The sequence below is a fragment of the Lissotriton vulgaris genome, chromosome 3_1, assembly GCF_964263255.1.
Source record: "Lissotriton vulgaris chromosome 3_1, aLisVul1.2, whole genome shotgun sequence".
In the NCBI taxonomy this organism is placed as follows: Eukaryota; Metazoa; Chordata; class Amphibia; order Caudata; family Salamandridae; genus Lissotriton; species Lissotriton vulgaris.
Window position 1 is genome coordinate 1,086,694,978 of NC_141689.1, and position 19,852 is coordinate 1,086,714,829.

At 43.3% G+C, this 19,852-nt stretch overlaps 1 protein-coding gene across 1 annotated transcript in view; it reads left to right on the forward strand.

The window, feature by feature from the left end:
* Positions 1 to 7,628: 7,628 nt before the first annotated feature.
* Positions 7,629 to 19,852, forward strand: part of PARM1 (prostate androgen-regulated mucin-like protein 1) — a 394,653-nt gene continuing 382,429 nt past the window's right edge. Inside the window, exon 1 of the mRNA XM_086961529.1 lies at positions 7,629 to 7,883. Coding sequence (XP_086817655.1) covers positions 7,832 to 7,883 — 52 coding nt within the window. The 5' untranslated portion in view covers positions 7,629 to 7,831. The remainder of the gene's footprint in view (positions 7,884 to 19,852) is intronic.

Sequence of the window (19,852 nt, forward strand, 5' to 3'; positions counted from 1 at the left end):
GAATAACGTCAAGATTATCCAATATAGTAAATGTTTGCAGTGCAGTATTTTTACTGATGTTCGTTATATTGTGAAAACATTTATTCATTTTTGTAATTTACGGTCAAATACAGATTTAGAGCGGAAACAATATGGAGCCCCATATGTTATTTATGTCCAATCAAATGTACGTATTTGCAAAAAGGAGAGCATAAAGTGCTTGTGCGAGTTAGGATTTTCGTATTTCTGCTGAGGAATATATTGCCAATAGTAAAATTGGTATTGCAAAACAATAGGAAATAATATCTGTAAAATACAATATTTATCCTTGGTGCTAACCGTATTTACATGAGCAATGTGTCAGAAACGCATGTTCTAAAAGTCAGACATCATTATTATTATTTGATTTTCAATAATTCAGCAATCAATACCCAGTAATTGGTAGACATACATATATTTATGGGATTCATAAATACGCCTATAAAAACCTTAAAATGGTTATTAAAATGGCTAAAAGGATGAATTCATATAGTATATCTAAAATCCTCGTATAAATTGATTGCTAAAATCATAAATAACGTAGAGCAATTAATATGCATTCTATATAAATAGACATCTTAACCACATCGCTGCTGTGGTTATTTTTCCCCTGTGCTGGAAATTTCCATTTTGCTGGTGTCATGACGAGCTCAGCTCGTCATCAGCACAGCTCAACTGTGCCTCATGACGAGCTGAGCTCGTCATGAGCATGGAAGGGGTTAAACAAGTAAAACCTACTTAATAATTTACAAATCCCATAGACAAAATTGCACAAGATTGTGTGACAATGAGAGGGCCATCATATTTTCTTATTAAAGACAGGTGTAGAGATCCTCAGTGATATTGAAGCCTGAGGGATGCTTTGTATTAAGTTTGATTATATACTGTGTTTCGAGGCGGCGTAATTTGTCTTCTCTGTTGCCGCCTCTTCTACTAGCCTGTACACAGTCTATAACAAAATAGTTGAATCACTGCTCCTGGAGTTGTGTTTTACTTTAAAGTGTCTAGCTACAGGGTATGTATTATCCTGATTTCCTATTGCCCGTAGATGCTGTAGGATTCTTTTTTGTACTGGGAGCTTCGTGCTCCCCACATACAGCATGTTGCAGGAACAAGTAAACACGTAGACAGCATATTCTGTCTTACATGTTAATAATTGAGTGATCTTGTGTTCCCTGCAATCAAACGGTGAATAGTAACTCTTCTTGTTAGTAGCTTGTTGGCAGGCTTTGCATACCTTGCAGTTGAAAAATCCTGCGTGCGTTTGATACCAAGGGGAAGCTTCAAGGACCTCAGGACTGGTTTTTACCAGTTCATCTTTCATGGACTGCCCTCTACTGTATGTTATGCTGGGCCTCTTAGGGAGATCCTTCCCTATCACTGGATCGCTAAGTATTAATGGCCAATTTTTACTGATGAATTTTTCTATCTCCTTATGTTGGGCACTGTACTGTACAATGAATCTGAATTCAGGGTTTTTTTGGCAATGTCCTCAGAATTTGGTAATGGTTGTGAATTACCGGCCAAAAGTAGGGATCTATCTTTTTGGTTAGATTTAACAATCGCTGCATCTATGATTTTAGGGGAATAACCCCTTTCTAAAAATCTTGATTTACTCTCCCTCTGTGCGTCCTTCAAATCCGTCAGTCTACTGTGTATTCTTTTCAGGCGTAGCATCTCGCCATACGGGATGCTATTATGTAGGTGTTTGGTATGTGACCTACTAGCATGTAGGGTAGAATTTCCCGCTGTGGTCTTGTGGTGTAGTCTGGTCTCTATTCTACCCTGTTCAATGAAAACCTCGGTGTCCAGAAAAGTAATGGATGTCTTGCTCAAGGTGGCTGTGAATTGAAGATTTAAAGTATTTCTATTGAGGTCTGACACAAAAGTTTCAGCCGATGTCATATCCCCCCTCCAAATCACAAAAAGGTCATCAATAAAGCGTAACCAGGCTACTACCTGCGATTGCATAGTTACTGAGTGTTGAACCAGGAGGACCAGCTCCTCCCACCAGCCCATGTGTAGACATGCGTAGCTGGGGGAGAAACTGGCCCCCATGGCAAAACACCCTGCAACTGCCTGTACATTAGATTATTAAACATAAAGATATTATTGTCCAGGCATATCTTGACCATCTCTAGCAACATTACTCTATGGTCAGGCATATCTGGTAATGACCTTCTCAGATAAAAATCAAGAGCATTAAGACCATCCAAGTGTACAATGCTGGAATACAGCGAACAGACATCAAGTGCAATGAAGCGCAGGAGCGCATCGGTGAAATATGATCATGCCACTCCGGTGGTGAAACGCGTTATGGCTGACTAACAAGAAATAAACGCTACTGCTTGCACTCAATCTGGGCTCGTGTCTGCTTTTCGTTGCATGCTGGAGACAACACGTTGCATCCGATTTCCCTAAGTGGCTCCTGGGATATATATATATATATGTATATATATATATATATATATATATATATATTTGCACTAAATTGTTAACAGTATACACTGTCAAAATATTTATTTTTTACTGCTTTGGTCACACAACACAAACATAAGACCACCTTCAAGACATTTTTGCATTCTGAGCATGCTTAGAAACACCTTAATAATTTCTTGGGGTCAGGCTGAATAGACCCCAGGAAATGTATGGTTACTTTTAATAAATAATTCCCAGGGGGGGCTGTTACACTCCCTGCAGCCCCCATAAAATTTGTGTAACATGTTGGTGGTGCCCTGTCCAGATAGGACCACCACAAAGCAAGAAAACATAGGCAAATTAGCCCACAAAGGACATTAGGGAGCAGTAAATAATAAATGAGCAGATTATTTTTGGCATTATTGAATTCTGTTTGGGTGCTCCAGTCCCACAAAGGACACCCATAGCTGGACATATTGTTTGGGTCCACAAAGGGAGCTCCAAGTTCCCCGCTACCTTGTCCACACTTTTTTCCAGCTTTGTTTTTTGGGTGCCCTGGTCCAACCTGAGGAAATCCCTGTAGCCGTTTGGGGCCACGAAGGTAGGCACAAGTACCCTGCAGTCCAGTCGGCTCTCCAGCCAGCAGCCATCCTCGAGTGCCAGTAGAAGGTGGCAACACTCCTAAGTGTATCTGCTTAGCAGGAGCAACCTTAATTTCTTCCCTTGCTGGGCTTGGGAACAATCCAATGTCTGTGGAAATACAGAACAATATTTTGTGGCCCAAGGAACGTGGTCCCCGGATCTCATACTTGCCTCAGCCCCTAGGGATGGGGTCTCCTGGGCCTTTACATCGCTCAGGTAGGAGGGTACGCACGCCCCTCCCCATATTTTATATATATATATTTTTTTTTTAATCAAATTGCATCGACCACCCAAGCCCTGGCGCACAACCTTGAGAATTTTAATGAAATAGTGTGACCTGCCTTTCAAAAAAATGTTTGGGCACCAGGGAGGGTTCCCCTGGGATTCCCCTCCACTCATGGGCTAGGTAGGCAGGGTATCCCTAACCTGTTCCCTTATGTCCTTTTAAAAAAAACATTTTCAGAACAGTGGACCACATGCCTGACTTCTGTAATGGCTATTTCAACATTTTTGTACATGTTGCGGCCAGCCAATCAGGGCGCTCACTCCAAAAAATCCCCCTCAGCGAATCAGAAAGCTTACATTTTTTTTCTTAACCCAACTGTCAATATCTCTATAAAAGTTTAACCTTAATTTCTCCATAACTACTGAATGAATTTACCCCAAATCACAAAAAACACTCTTTCTGAGTAAAGGGGTAGCATTCTGCCAAATTTGGTGCAATTCTTTTCTGCCGTTTTGGCTGTAGAACTACAAAGTTGTGATGTATAGGTGATGTACTGGACGTTATGAAATAAATCCCATGTACTTGCCAGTGATGTAATGACTTTTAGTCTTCTGACACTCTACCTAACTTTCTTAGGTTGTTAGGTAGGCTGTATCATATTTTTACATTATTAATGCATGGTTAGCTCATGGTCCAGTGAAAACCAGAAGAAAGGGAAGCCTGGAAGTTGTCTTGTTCTCTACCTGCTGTGCAGGAGCCACATCGGAGGACAAATTGCTCTCTTAACAGAGCCATAATTTTCATGTGATAGGTCAGGAAGTAATTCACTCTTAGTGCCAGTAGGCACAATAACTGCTGCCAGATCTTCCTGTAGAGGTAACACTTGAGCCAACTAACACTAAACACTGAGTTCCTCTCTGCTGCTATCACCTTTAACCAGTTTACTCTGCTAATCTTCTTCGTGATTCTGTATGGTTGACACTAATTGTCCTCCAAAGACCATTGGATCAACTACATACTTGCTCCCTGATGTCTTAGGATTTCCAGAGGAAAAGCAATGTCTACCACCATGCTTTCAAAAAGAACTCCAGTCACTGTCAGTACAGGAGGAGAGCCCTCGTCTGCTGTCCTGACTTTTCACTTCGTGGAAATTGAGAAACCTTTGCTGCATCTATTTCTAGACGTGGTCAGTAAAAAATGGTTTGTCACCTGCAGGTTCCCCAGACTCCTCTTCTGTAGGAGCTGTAGGTCTGGAGTTTACACTATCTGCTTTTGCCTTTGATCAAGCCTTTTTCGATGTGTTCTGTGGAAATTCCACCTCAGCTGATTTGTCCTCCTCAAATCTTCTACGTTGCGTGGGCTGAAAGTGAATCAGAACCAAATTCAAGATCCCTAGCTTGGAGAGATATTTTCCCAGCATCCAGACTATACTGAGGTATGTTTTTACACCCACCTTGACCTCCTCAGTAAGGTCCCCACCCTAGAGCTGCCGCTCAGTGAGGAGGCGTTAGATCAGTGGTTTGTCTCCAGATTTAGCCGAGCATGAGAGCCATTTGACGTGCTTCCCGGGTTCCACAAATTTGTGGTCAATTACGGGAATTCTGCCACTGGAATTCTTAGGAGCAGAGACCCCTGCCAAGCCAAGATCTGAAAGTCAGCATGGTGAAATTTGTTGAGACTTATGAGGAGCAAAACTTAATTTGCACACTATGGACTTCGCCACCTTTAATTTACTGAAAGATAGAGCAAAAATGTATGAGCCAACCAGGGGGGAATAAACCATGCCCCATTTCATAAGTGTAACAGGTGGCACAAAATGTTAGTAAACACCCCTAGGATCTGTATGAGGTCAAGTCGAAAGAGGTGGTTTGTGATGAAAGCTACCTTGTAGGTCTTTCTCCCTCACACTGAGGCCACAAATGGTTGACCAGCTGAAGCATCTCCATTTTTTAATGAATGGTTCTCATCCTCTTTTTGGCCTGCTTCTGATCCAGTACCATGCTAAATTCACCAGACTCTTTCTCCACCAGGAAGATGATGGAACATGTATGAATTTTTCCTCTTTGCTGATTTCTGAATCTGCTGCACCTTTGAAGATCCAGCTTGACGTTCCTTACTTCAACCTCTTCTGCATGTACGCCTGATGTCCGCCTGACCCAAGACTCCTGTGGAGCCCCAAAGCACTCTAGTCAGTATCCACCTACGTCCACGACTCACCTGACACTTGATCCTTTCTCCCATCTTGAAGAACCTGATCTAATCCCCAACTGATTCTCTGCATAGTCTGGAATGCTACACAGGATAAGTGAGGAATTCAAAGCACAAACACCCGAATGAGCCCATCTCCTTGCACAGTTGCTACATGTGTAGAACTCCTAAATTGTAAAGCATCTAGAAAGCCTCAGAAGTCACAGAGGTTTATAGCGAAACACCTACCCACTGAAAAATGTAATTTCCATTTTTTACTGTTTGTTCATGATAACAAACGAAATACACTGGATAGTGAATAATTGAAGCTGCTGTGTGTGTGCATACATAATAATTAAAAATGAAAACAATATAACATCGAATAAACTCTGAAGACTGTACATTGTTGGCACCATCCTTGGGTTGCCTTAAATAAGGGCCTCTGTGACTGTGTGTAAATTAGTTGTAACATTTAACCCAATTCTGCTGAAAATACAGTTGTGCTTTGCATTCTGTATAAAAGTTACGAGTAAATAAAGTGCGAGTTTCTCTCATCCGTTTGTGGCAGTAGTTTGTATGTTTGTTTCCATCTCTCATAGTCATAGCGCCAATAAGCAGGCACATTTGATTTATTATCTTCCTTTTCCTCAAATTGTAAAGCGCTCTGATATCCTTCAGGATCAAGTTAGCGCTATAAAAAAACTTTATAAATAAACGCGTGTCTCGTTAATTCATTGACACAAGAGAACTGACGTTCCCCTGCACGCCGAACAAGCAAACTTGTCAGCACCAGCACCTTCGTCACTCGCCTGATTCACTCACAGTTTAGCTTAGTCATGCTGGTGCCAAATTGTATATTTGGGAGTGAGAGGATAAGGAGGGGCTGACAGTCGACGGAGTGTTAAAAACAGTATCTGTGGGAGTTTAAACATTAATTAAAATAAGTTTAAATAGCGTCACTTGAGTCTATTGAGAGGGCTGCTATGGTGTGCACGGAGAGCACGTAGTGTAGACAGCTCAGTGTGACCCTCTGAAAATAGGTGTTCTTACTCCTTGGACTGCGCCGAATGCTTGCCCTGCTTAAGAAGTCACATATTAGCAGGTCTGGTGCTCACGGGTGAAATACAAGTAGCTCTAAGGAACCATGTTAGTGGTCTAAAGCCCAGATGCCTGCATCAGACTAACACTTGCACAGATTAGTCCGATCACCAGAACCGCAACCTGAGATGGAACACAGCGCCTAACCATAATTAAGTATGGCGCTATAGGCCAGGACTTCACACCGCTACGTAGGTATGGTATTGATGTTTTGTGAAGATGCCCACATCATGTGTTAATATATTCCAACCTTGGCCATTTATATGGGATCCAGCTACTATTGTTTTCCCAGTAGACAGGCAGAGATAGATTATCTATATAGAACATGGAGGTAGCGGGGGTCCCATATGCCTTAACTCAAGCAAGGCAAACGTCCGTGCATGCTACCAGGCTGTGTAGCAAAAGGCAAACATAATTTGGGTTCTGCGGTCCTATCATATCTCTGAGCTACATCTCGTCATAGGTATATCGACCCTTACTTGAAATTGCAAAATGTGTAAATGTAAGACGTGAGACAGTATGCACGCAGGTGTGCGATCTGTTATTATATTTGCTAATTAGGACTTGCATAGCGTACAGTGTGCCCGCGACCGGCACTGCGTCAGAGTGCTTTTGGGTGCTCAGAGTAATCAGTTTCTGACGTTCATATCACACATTGGAGTCGGGCTGTGCCAATGAATGCAATAGTAGAGATTTGAGTGGAACGTCACTAGATATTTCACATTCCAGCAACAAAGACACGGGGCGGGTACATTTTGGAAGAAAGTGGAATTGCCGATGCGGAAACCATCCACCCATGCCAGTCACACCTGTTCAACAAGGTGTCCCTAAAGGGCGGGCTGTGTCTTTAGCAGGTTGTCTCTCTGCCTTTAGCAATGCGTGGGGAGCGGAGTGGCGCCCACCCTCGCCCCGGGGTGAGGAGTGCTGCGCGCCAGAAGCCTCCAGAGAGCAGTCACGACGCTCCTCCTCGGCCGGCCTGCAGGGGTCGCCCGCGGACAGGCCTGTCGCAGGCCGCTCCGGGCTGTCATCAGTGGAGAGCGGCGGGGCGGGGCCAGCTCCGGGCAGCATGGAGTGGCAGAGCCGGGGCACTCGGCTCAGACAGGCGGCATCTGGTGCAGCCGGAGGCAAGCAGCGGCCCCTGTGACACCTCCCTCGGGTCCCCAGCTGCATCTCCTCGTCTTGGCTGGACAGGACACATCCCGGGCAGCCTCTCCTCTGAAGTGACCCGCGGCGGTCAGGACCATGCTCCCCCGCAGCCGGGCTCTGCTGGCCGGCCTACTCCTGTGCGCAGCAGGTAACTGTGGCTCTGTGGGTGGGCAGGGCAGCGCCATGCGGGGGCAGCAGCGAGTGCGGCGCGAGCCAGTGACTGCGAGTGCGCGCGCAGGGACGGACACCTGTCTCTGCCTCTCACGCGCTCCCTTCAGCTTTATTGATGAGCAGGTGTCACCGGCCTTTGCATGTTTGCTGGGGTTGTCCACAAGGCTGATGAGGCTGCACTTGTCAGCAGCGATGCTGCACTTTTAATAGGGATTTTACACTGTCTGTCGGACACCAATGTGCAGTTGCCAGCTTCCATGCTATTTTATTTTGAAAGTAATCTGCACTTGGCTGCGAAGTCGCAGTACTTTTCATGGGACAGTACAAGTAGTTACTATCAAGGTTCTTCCACAGCCACTCATTGTGACTTTTCAGCTAAAGTGCTATGTTGTGTTAGGACACTGCCTCTGCTTTTCCTCAACGTCACTGCAATACTAATATCTTCATCTGTGCAACATATGCATCTATTCTTACCTATACATTTTAATGGCGCAGTCAGAAATGCTGTTTTGTGTATGGGCCAGTAAGTACCCGCATCAGTCACCAATTCTGCAATCGGTTAATAGGTCAGTACCTACACTTGTGAGCGGTGCGGCAATGCTTTTAATTGGACAGTACCTGTACATGTCAGTGGTGTTCCTGTACCTTTAATTAGTCAGCGCATACACGTGCCTGCTGTAATGCTGTACGTTGAAGTCGGACTGCATCTCCCGCTGCCTCTGCCATGGTGATGCGTCATGCGTCAGGTGTTTTGTAAACACTTCACTGCTGCTGCCAACACGGAAACAAGCGGCTGGGAGTGAAAGCGCGAGAAGAGCCAGGCAGAGGGGGGTTTCCCTGCCCAGCCCCAGCAGGCAACGACCGTCACTTCTGGGACAGGGTGTCCTTCTCTCGGGACACGGTCCTCTTGCCCTCCAAATCCTAGCTCGACGGGCGTCAAGATTAAACCTTGTATTTATCCATACAGTTAGAATTAAAGGGGCCATTCAGTGATTGACGTCGCAATAGAAATACCCCCAACTGGCATCAGCAAATAAATATTTCAGAATGCGAAATATTGCGGATTGTTAGAGATTCAGAGCTGGGGCAGAACTGTTTTTTTTCTCTACTAGGAATTGTTTCTTTCTTTCACACTTACTTGTAGTAAGGTATACTCCTCACAGTACAAGGAGGCTACACCGTGTGCAGTTTACAACACTCACCTAGTGATGGGTGATCATTTCCTGTTGTGTTTACTCAACCAGTGGGGCTCAGACCAAGAATATAAAGATGGATACTTACAAAATAGGCAGGGCACGGGGTGCTAAATATATTCACCACACACCGCGCGCAGTACCTGGCATAAGGGGTTGATACTAGTCCCAGTCAGTTCGATGGCTGGATAGAATAATGCACCGCTGGTGAGGAGTGCAGGTACTTTCCCTCTCAAACTAAATTGCAGGTACTCAGTACCTGACAGTACCGGCCCATTTAAAGCACTGCTTGGAGCCGTGTTTTATAGGTTCATTCTGCTTCTGTGGCCTAGTAGGCTCACAGGTAAGCTGATTGCTGTGTTATTTGCTTCTCATCATCGGTGCATTCCTCCTTACTAAGTGGGACCTACTCTTGTGTTGTTTTTCTACCTCTTGACATGTAGACGAATGTGACCGATCGCGAGTTACTGGAGGTAGAGGATTGGTTGTAGTCTCTCGTGGGGAGAGCTATGGTTAGTATCACAGCCCCAGGTGAGCCCTCAAAACTACGGAAGTGGCCCAACCTAGTATCAGGTGAGGCTTGCGGTTCTAGGTGCGCTCCCGCACCCCTGGATAAAAGAAGAAACTGAGGCGGCACTAGGGGCATCAAAGGCAGGGGAAGGGGCAGCAAGGACAAAATGAGTAGTAAGGCCGTGCCAGGGGCAAAAGACAGCAAGAAGCACAACAGCAAGTAAAAAAGCACAAATAATAGGAAAATCAGAATAAGAAAAAGAATAAAGAACAGGAGTAAGAATACGAAATTGTAGGACTGCACTGCCTCGCTTGCCCTTCTCTAAACATTTGCCAGACAATCATGAAGCCACAAATCCTAGAAGCCAAAAGTGCATCTAGCGCAAGCCAGTCAGAAAAGGGCTAGAAAGGCGCAGGCTATAGATTGTTTGTGTTTCCTAGTCGAAGATCGGCCAGAACTGGTGGTCATGCCGTCAGGGAAACCTAGGACCAGCACTCAGACTACCCAGAAGAAAAGAAAGCAGGAGATAGCCCCATTGGAGACCCCATGACCGCACAGTGTCAAGAGGAAGATGTCGGCAAAGATCACTGTAGAGGTCAGCCCCACACCTGCCATGACAGCCATCGATGATGTTAGTGAGTATACCCATAGCCTGGTGAGTAATGATCGCAACTGCACTACTGTAAGGCCAGAGACAAGGAGAACAGATACAAGTCACAAAGTTTTGATTTCTTTTTCCCCTTGATTGAAGTGGAAGTGGAAGGGCGAGGAGCACCCAGTCCCCCCAGTCAGGGGACTGGTAGCCCTACAGATAGCCCTACAGATAAGGGCCGGGGGGGGGGAGCTGTCATTACCACCATCGCTATCCCTAGAGAATATTAGCTTGACAATTATTAACCTCAAGCAAGCAGTAACACAAGCGCCAGCAGCAAGCCTGATATGAACAGCCGCAGGGGCCAGATCGTTGTAGGGTCATGGTAATATTGGGAAAAGACTCCTAAAGGTTTGTGAATCAGATGACCTGGTAATGCTAAATGGAGGTCTCCTGAGGGACATGCCACATGCGTGGATAAGGCACTCCTGCAAAACAATTCCCTATCTCAGTTATATAATGGTGAGTGCCAATCTGTTAAGTGGGATAGTTGATTTTAAAATCGAGCATAGACTGGAGAGTGACCATCATCTGCAAAACCTCTCTCTAAGCGCCGACACAATCATTTTAGATCATGCAGTGCAAGTCAGAAGCTCACTCTGAAAATCTAAAATGCCTCAAATGGAGCCTGGATATCTTTGAAAGTTTGGCAAGCAAGGCAGAGGGAATCCTGAAGCAAATATCAACCAGTGAGCAGAAGCTGATAAAGGTATGGGACCATCTCTCTGAGACCCTAGCAGCAAGATATCCGTCCAATAATTCAAAGAAAGGTAAAAATATTACTTACAAAAGACTCATCAACCAGCCAAAGCCGGTTCCATCATGTCCAGGATTCAAAAAGTGCTCTGTCAACTGCTGCGCTCGCCACAGCACTCAGCATTACTAAAGTGCCTTCGAATGGAGCGTAGGAGGTTTAAAAAAAGTGGTATGGCTACTAGAGAAAGAGAGATCAGAAGCATTGTAGGCAAATCTATTTTACTCCTCTAATGGAAATAACCATAAAAACTTTTGGAAACAAATGAATGAGCTTGACACAGGTACCAGGGCATCAAATAACACTAACATAAGCGAGGAAGAATGGATTAATTATCTAAGAGCACACTATAAGGGAAGCGCAGATGACCATTCTTTCCCGGTTCCTGGTCTGGCCCCACATGAAGAAGATTACAGCATGGAGTTGATGACCTCCACCAACATCATAGACCATTTAGTGGAAACCTTAGACCACTAAATGGGTTTTTGGTAAAAATAATTGAGATCTCACGCACCAACTGTGCACTTGGCTCTAATGGTATCCTGACTGCACTCCTGAAGCAGAATTGTATAATTTGGGCGACACCCAGACCCTGCTATTCGTTTGTTTCGTGGACTTCAAAGAAGCCTTTAACTGAGTCCCTCAAGGTCCGCTTTAGGAAAACTATTACACTGGGGGATTCCACAACATCTGTTGATGGCCATCCAGCTACTGTACACAAAAACCTTAGTAAAGATCAAGGTGGGGGATGGGCTTCATCTATCTAGAAAGGCCAACACCTCACCTGGACTAAAAAAGGGATGTGTACGGTACCCCTGCTGGTCAACCTGTTTATCTCGGATCTCTCACCATCCTTAGCCAAAGGAGTGTCTCATGCACTGGGCTTTGGGTCTAAAGAGTTGAGCAATATCATATATGCAGACAATCTGCTACTGTAAGTAATACCCGAGTAGGCCTGCAAAGGCTAATTAACATGCTTGCTGAGTACTCAGCAAACAATTAGTTGGAAATCAACCTCAAAAAGACCAAAGTTATAGCCCCAAAATGACAAATAGTGAAAAAGAGGAATGGTGCCCAAACAAGTCCAACATACTTACGGTTCAAACTGGCCTCAAGAAGTTCCTTTGTCACACAAAAAGGTATCATTGCAAAAGTGGAGGCCTTAAACTTTGCCTTCTCAAATCTTTGGAAAAGTTTGTGTGATCACAATTTAAAGGCATTGATAACAGTGATCAAATCAAAATTGATCCTGACGGAGGCAAGATAATGCTGGGTGAAGGTGCAGACTTGCTGAGAAGCTAGTAAAATGGACATGCAAACGAGCATTTCAGATACCAAAGTCTGCCTCCCACGTCAAAGTTAGATTGTAATTCGCCTTGGTAAAACAATCACTCGCCAGGCAAGGGGCCTACGTTAAGTGCTGGCATTGATCAGTCAAATATGGGAAAAGACTGATTTATTCATTCATTTATTTTCTTATGCATGTTTGCACAGGAATTGTGCCTCTCATTCCTATCGTAGCATTGCTTGTTTTTACAAAGCAAATGAAGCATGTGTCGAAAAGTATTCATTATTGTTTATACCAGATTGCACAGCAAATGCTATCTTTGCACAGTTGTGTCGATGTTTGTTCTAGGCACTTTGATAAAGTTTTGCACGCATACTTTTACCAGGCTGACAGGAGCGTTTAAATATGTGCAAACTGTTTATGCCTCTTTGCACAGTTGTATTAATGTTTGGTCTAAACACTTCAATAATGCCTCTTTGCACAGTTGTGTTAATGTTTGCTCTAAGCACCTTGATAATGTTGCACGCATAACTCTAGCAGGTTGATATACTGTTTATGCCTCTTTGCACTGTAAGCCCTCAATATCTGCATGTTGCACTGTCTGAATGATTCTCTGTGAGCTCAGGATTACATATTTTATCTATGTATTTTATAATGTACGCTCTTCATGATCTTCCTGTGCCCACCTACAATAGATAGGAAGGTCAAGGATCGTAAAATTGTCGAAACCCCCACATTGTTACCCTGTTGTTTGAACAATGTGTTCACCTAGTATGATTCAGTGGGTTATAGCCAGGGTGAGGCGTCCTTCCTTGTGTGGCATGTTTTTCGATCTGAGTCTACTCTTTGTATGACACATTGGTGCCTAGATACCCTGAAGCAGAGATTTACTGATTTTAAATATATTGTATTGGTGACTAAGTTGTGGATTTTGTGTATGTCTGTAGGTTTTATTAACTAAAAACTAAATTTGAATTTAATTGAAAATCCTGTGATGTTGGATTACTACTCACTAACGCCATTGGTCAGGTAACGATCAGGGCTCCCAAACGACCTCTACTTCTAAAACATTGTAATAAGGCGTAAAATGCAGTGCCTGTTACCATCCTGGCATGTTTTCTTCAATAGTTGTGTGGGCAAAAGCATTGTCAATGCCGAAAAACTGTGTCTAGTGTACACTTTTTTCTTATGTATCAAATAGCACATACTAAAATCTTCAAGCATGCATTGACCTTAGTGACTGCACTAAATTATTGAGCGGATGGTGCCCCAGTCACAATCTTTCTACACTCTGGCCTAGTATAACAGAAGGGGTTTGAATAGCTGATGAACTGTTCTGGGAAAAAAACAGCTGATTCCAATAGAAATTGGCTCATAATGTCAATTGCTTCTAGAGATGCCTGTTGGTTTCATGGAGTGTTTTAATTTGACATTTGGAATTTCCTGTCTTCATCGATCTACAGATGCCAATAGGCCCCTACTGTATTGTATTGTAACGCTAATATAGCAGATACTACCCTTTGTGGGGCATTGAAGCGCTTGCCTACATGGGCAGTATGCGACAGTGGGCAGGTTTGTGGTTAGAAGTGTGTTGCCTTTGTTTTGATCCTAAGTGAGAATAGTTTCTATGTTGTTCGTAATGACCACCAAGGTGCAGTTATCATGTTATGAGACACAGCACTAAGCAATGTGATGGATGAAGAAGTGTGAGAGAGACACGCAGTTTATATTTTTTCAACAAATTGTGTTGTGTTGAGCAGCTCTGCGTGGCCCCTTTTCGTATTTTCATGGTCATAGTCCACTGTGCTTGTTGCTTCCTACGTTTGCTTTTCTGATATATTGAATTTAAAGTTTATGGTCTTGAGCAGACATAAGTTGAAAGGAAAAAAAGATGAAGAGATCTGCTGGATAGACTTTTTTGTATTGTCATCCCATTTCTGATTGTCATTGTGAGATGTCAAGAAGTGGTCATAATATGCAGCCTGTTGGTACCTGCGGTGGCGCACTAGATTAAAGTCCTCCATTGATCAGTGGCATGTGGCACATCTCCAGTTATTCCATGCCTATTCAGTGGTTGATGGATGGTTTATTGCTGCAGAATAGTACACCACTGAATGATAGGCACGACCTGTAGCAGGTTTGTCTTATGTGAGTCTATAAATATCAAGCATTATAAGAGAAATATTATGCAGCCTCCAGGAACTGCAATCAACTTCTTGACCGCTGAGTATTAATTTATTACTGTAGGCCAAGAAGATCACATGTTGTATTGTAATTGCATTTATATCATGAGTACTACCCCTGAGAAGACTTTGATGCTCTCAGTGCTGGGTAGCATGCTGCTCCAGAATCCAAGTTTAGTGGTTAATCCAGTGGTTATTGGGATTAGTTTTGTGCTCTCAAGAAAACCAGTGCATGCATTTACTCCAGTTGTTTTGCAGTAGTTTAAATTACCAGGAGTTACGTGTGATCATTAGTGGAGAGAGGGCGTGCGTCTACATGTAGATGGTTGGCAGGAATAACAGATGAGTTAGAGGGGATTTGGCACTGTTAGGTTCCAGGTATGACTTTCAAAAAAGGAGAGTTTGTGATTTTTGAAATTATGGAATGAATTAGCGCAGTTGTCAGAATACAATAGTAAAGATCAAGGCAAACATGCATGTGACTTAAAGCAGGCTGTGCTTAGAAAGAAGAGCCATGCGAAGGATGTAAAGTAAAAAGAGGGTCACACACAAGAAAGGGAGAGGATAGATTTCATGCAGGGTTTTGGGAAAATAGAGGAGGATTCATATTAGGCGCCATAAAAATCATAATAAAATGCACTTTTGAGATTTGAAAGAGCATAAGAATGGGAAGACCACATATGCAGGGAGAGATGCTCAAGAAAGCCATACTCCATCGCCGCATTCCTTGCTCTTTTCCACTTTGCCCACATTCCACCATGTTTTAGTGCATGACAGGTGTCCCCGGGATGCTGCACAATTCACTGCATCACACTTATTAACGGAACTGTCAGTACACTGTGCCTGAAAATAGAAGGTAGTGGCCCAAACCTGCAAATAGAGGGTAATGGCCCATTCCCTGCTCCTAAGAGGCTCGTTCCAGGACCATGTAGTTTCAACACACAGGGTTTTACAATCAAACACTTGAACAACAAGAAAGGAATTAAAACACATTACCTTTACCTAGTCTGACTTAATGTGTAATCACCAAGTACCAACACACATCACTGCTCAAGAACATTTATTCTCATCACCACCTCATGTAAAGCATTCTGATGCAGCTTAAATATAGCATGCTGTACTTTTCAAAGCCCCAAATTGATCAAGCATTGACAGAGGCAATAAGACGCACATCAGTTGCTAAAGCATGCTAATATGTGCATTCACAAATCCTATTTACATGTGTTGCTTCTTCAAATGCTTTTAATGATATGAAACCGTGCCCCATAGGCTTTACCAGTGATGTGAAAAATGTAGCAAAAAGGGATTGCTTTCTGTATAAAATGAACATAGGACACAAAACACTAAATGTGACAAATAGCATGATGTTTGAGTGTACTTTCACTGATTTAAAATAGTTCGCCATGCATACCAATGTAAGCCCTTTAGAATGTAGAATGATATATAAAGTAGCCAATAGTGTGCAATGAGAGAGCAATTCTACTTTTGGTGGTGCCAAAGTGCACTCTATGTATACAGTAACGAATTGGTAACAGTAAATCAAGCAGACAGCTGTGGTCTCAAGTCAAGCATAAAAGCAGTGACCAAAAAGCAGTGATATTTGTCATATCACCCAACTGAAGGATACCATTTTGGCAGCTAGCAAGGGTAACACTGTGCACAGTGCACACACAAAAATGCACTTTCTAGAAAGGAAACAGAATTCCTCTTCCACCTAAAACTCTCACATATAGGCATTTGAGTTTCTCCCCATGTAAACACAAAATGAACTTTAGTTCAAGAGATGCCCCTCACTTGGGCTCTTGCATCCTGGGCAACTTATCAGGCAGTACTTGATAGCCATCATCACTCAAGAAGGACAATCATTTCATGACAGACCCTCAGCTGTCCAATTCCTCATTTTGCTCCTATAGGAAGTACACAAGTAGTGTGCTCAAGTAGGAACACAACCTTCTCTTAAAAGAAGTGATCAGAGCCGCAGGAAAGAAAGCTAAAGCAAAGTAATATTTAGTGAAGATCGCCTACCAATAGGGGCGACTCCTCCAAGTGGGCGGAGGAGCGTCGCCCCATTGCTTTCTCACAGTGCGAGAAGCAGAAACATAAAATTGCATTTTAAATGCCATTCTATATTTCTGCTTCTCGCACTACGAGAAAGCAGAAGGCAGGGCTTGCCTGGGGGCGGATGGTCCTGCACCAGGCAGGGGAGGAGTGGCTAGCCCGCTGTTGTGGGCGCTGACTGTTTGGTTGACCCCAGGGCCAACCAAACCAATCATGCACACTCTGCATGCAGCCTACATAGAGAAAATGGCATTCCCATAGATGCCTGTGGGGTTGGCGTCCTAGCCAATCACAATGCTGCCATTGCAGCATTGTGATTGGCTTAGGGGAGGAAAGGGAGGCTGACTGCTTCCTGTATGGAGAGGAGAGAGGGGACACAACGCGATGCGGGACTGGAGGAGATGGTAAGTTTCATTTTTTTATTTTTACTAAATTAACCTCCATTTCTCCTCGTGCGACCCCCCCTCCCCGCGCGACCCCACAACGCCCCACCCGTGAGTCATGCCGGCCGTGACTGCCCACCAATACATCTATCTTGGATTGTGAGTCAAGACAATTATGCTTAGAAAAGGTACTGATCAATCTCCGATTAGAGGCCTTACAAATAATAGGAATGATGGGATTCCTCATCAGAGCACCTGTGCAACTTTCCCTCTTACAGAGTGGGCTCTGGACGTAACCAGATAGACATATTAACTATCTCATAACAAGTAAGTATACAAGAGTATCAATCTGGTTACCATCTGCTTAGAAGAGGCATGCCTCTTTAAACAGCTGCATGTTATGCAAAGAGCTAGAAGCCTTTTTGAATTTCCTTAGTATTACTTAATGATCTCTTTCTTAACATCAAGTGCTGCAAGTGGAACTAGTAAAGACACGTGGAACTGGTTAAGTTGCATTTTAACCAATTCACTGAACCTTTATAATACAAAAGGAAACCTTGTGTGAGTTACGAGGGTATAAATGGTGTATATTGCGGCAATTTGTCACAATCACTTAATTCTCTTAAGACAAAACCGATGAAAAGTTACTGAAAACACTGCACAAGGGACGCACTGCACTGCCAAACATTTTGCAAAATTGAACTGGTCTTCTTGTAGAGCGAAATTGTTGTATTCGGGTAGTAAATAGGCACTGCTTTTGCCCAGTTGTTAGAAATATACCTAATTGGGCAATTGAGACAGGGTGCAATAATGATGTACAAATTCATATTTACTTAAAAGACAATAAGCCAGATGTATTACTGGTGGCTAAGTTACAGTATAGTGCTGTGTTTACATGGCATCGGAAATGCAGCTGAACAATTCATCTGTATTGACGCAGCGCTAAGAGTCTGCTTGCAAGGATTGATAAAATATGAAAAATTCCTTCTGCAGATCATTGTTACCAGTTATAAATGCAGAGATGGAAGCCTGCAAGGGACAACAGACCTCCATCTCTACATTTGCAAAATGGCAATGTTGCAATTCGTTTTGCTTCAAGTTTTAGAGGCTGCAGTGGCAAACGGAGGGGCACGTTGCAAAAGGAACATTGGCAGAGTATGCCTGAGTCCATAAGACCTCTGTTTTCTTCAATGATGCGCATGGCTATCATTATACAGAGGACACTGACCCAGACAGACAGCAACCACTATACAAATGGTTTCTGACTTTCAAGGGCAGTCAGTAGCCTTTCAATGTTTTGAGATAGTTGCTGCACCCTCAGAACTTTAACATTTGCCCATGCAGATCGCATGAAACAAATAGAAGGCTTCTTGACGGCCGTTTGACTTGCAATTCACATGGACCTGCAGTGTTGAGATGGTGAGTCCCAAGATGTTTGCCTTGCAGCATTACAATAATTAGGCCTGGGCAAAGTGTACATTTTAACATTGTAATTGATGTAACTTAAGGAATATTGCATTACGCTTATGCGAAATTCTCAAAATTATGAAATTACACCATGTTGATTAATCACGATAGAGTTGGCTGCAACATTATAGCACAGGAGCACAGAAACTGTCAGAATGCGAGCGACTGTCCCCATCAAGTGTCTTTCAAGGGCTATTTTTAGGGTGAAAAGTGTCCTTATGTCTAAAATTGATGCAAACATGCATTTCACACTAAAATATAGATCTAAATGACAGATGTACATTTTACATCACTATGCATTAATTTCAATAATTTTCTTTAAATTCCACTTAATAACCCAAAAGCAAGTGCACACATTTTGCAGTCCCCTGCTTTCAATGCCCATGGTTTTTAGAGCAGCAATTATTTCAAAATGGTTCTCAGTGTTAAGAAAAATCTCAAACATTTTGCATCTCATTTTAAAGTGTGAAGTCTTGATTCTGAAAGTGTCTTCTAGTGAGACATGCATAATTAATATGTTGGGTACAATACTGTTGTACTTGAATGTTTCCTCGTGGAAAGCACAAAGATGTTCCATATAGTGAATAGAGAGTAAAACCGAAACTGGTTTTCAAAACACTTATTGGATGTGGAGAATTATAGTCTCCTTTTCAGGTCTCCCCTAGGCAGCGCTTGCGCTGTCTCTTCGAGACATGGGGCCAGATGTAGGTAGCCCTTTACCGATCGGAATTGGCCAAAAATACCGATTTTCGGCCGTTTCCGATCGGTAAAGGGCTGTGGAGATGTAGGGGCACATTTCGGTAATTTTACCGAATCGTTATTATTACCGAATCGGTAAATTTACCGAATCGGTAAATTTACTGATTCGGTAATATTTACCGATTCGGTAAAATTACCGAAAATGCAATGTGGCCAATTTTCCATTGGCACATGCCTTTCAGAATCGGTATTTTACCATGGAATACAAATCCATGGTAAAATACCGATTCCTTTGGACATGCACATCTTTGCATGTACACATGTGCCATGTGACAGACAGACGTGCCCTTAGGGCATTTCTGTGTGCCACATTGCACACATGCCCGTTTTGGGGGTGCTAGAGGGTGTCAAAGTGACACCCCCTGCACCCTTGACAAATTCGGTATTTACCGATTCGGTAAATACCGAACCGGTATTTGAATTGAATCCTATGGGCTTCAAGGCCCATAGGATTCAATAGCAAATTACCGAATCGGTAAATACCGAATTTTTAAGGAATTGGTAACAAATCCAGATGTTGGTACCTACATCCCATTTACCGATTTTGAAATACCAAATCGGTAAAATTCGGTATTTCAAAATCGGTAAATGTGATTTACCTACATCTGGGCCATGCTGTTTTAGGACTATGGGCTTTAAAGATTGCTCATTTTTCTAATTGGCTCCCTTTATTGTCCTTCGTAAATGGCTACTTTTCA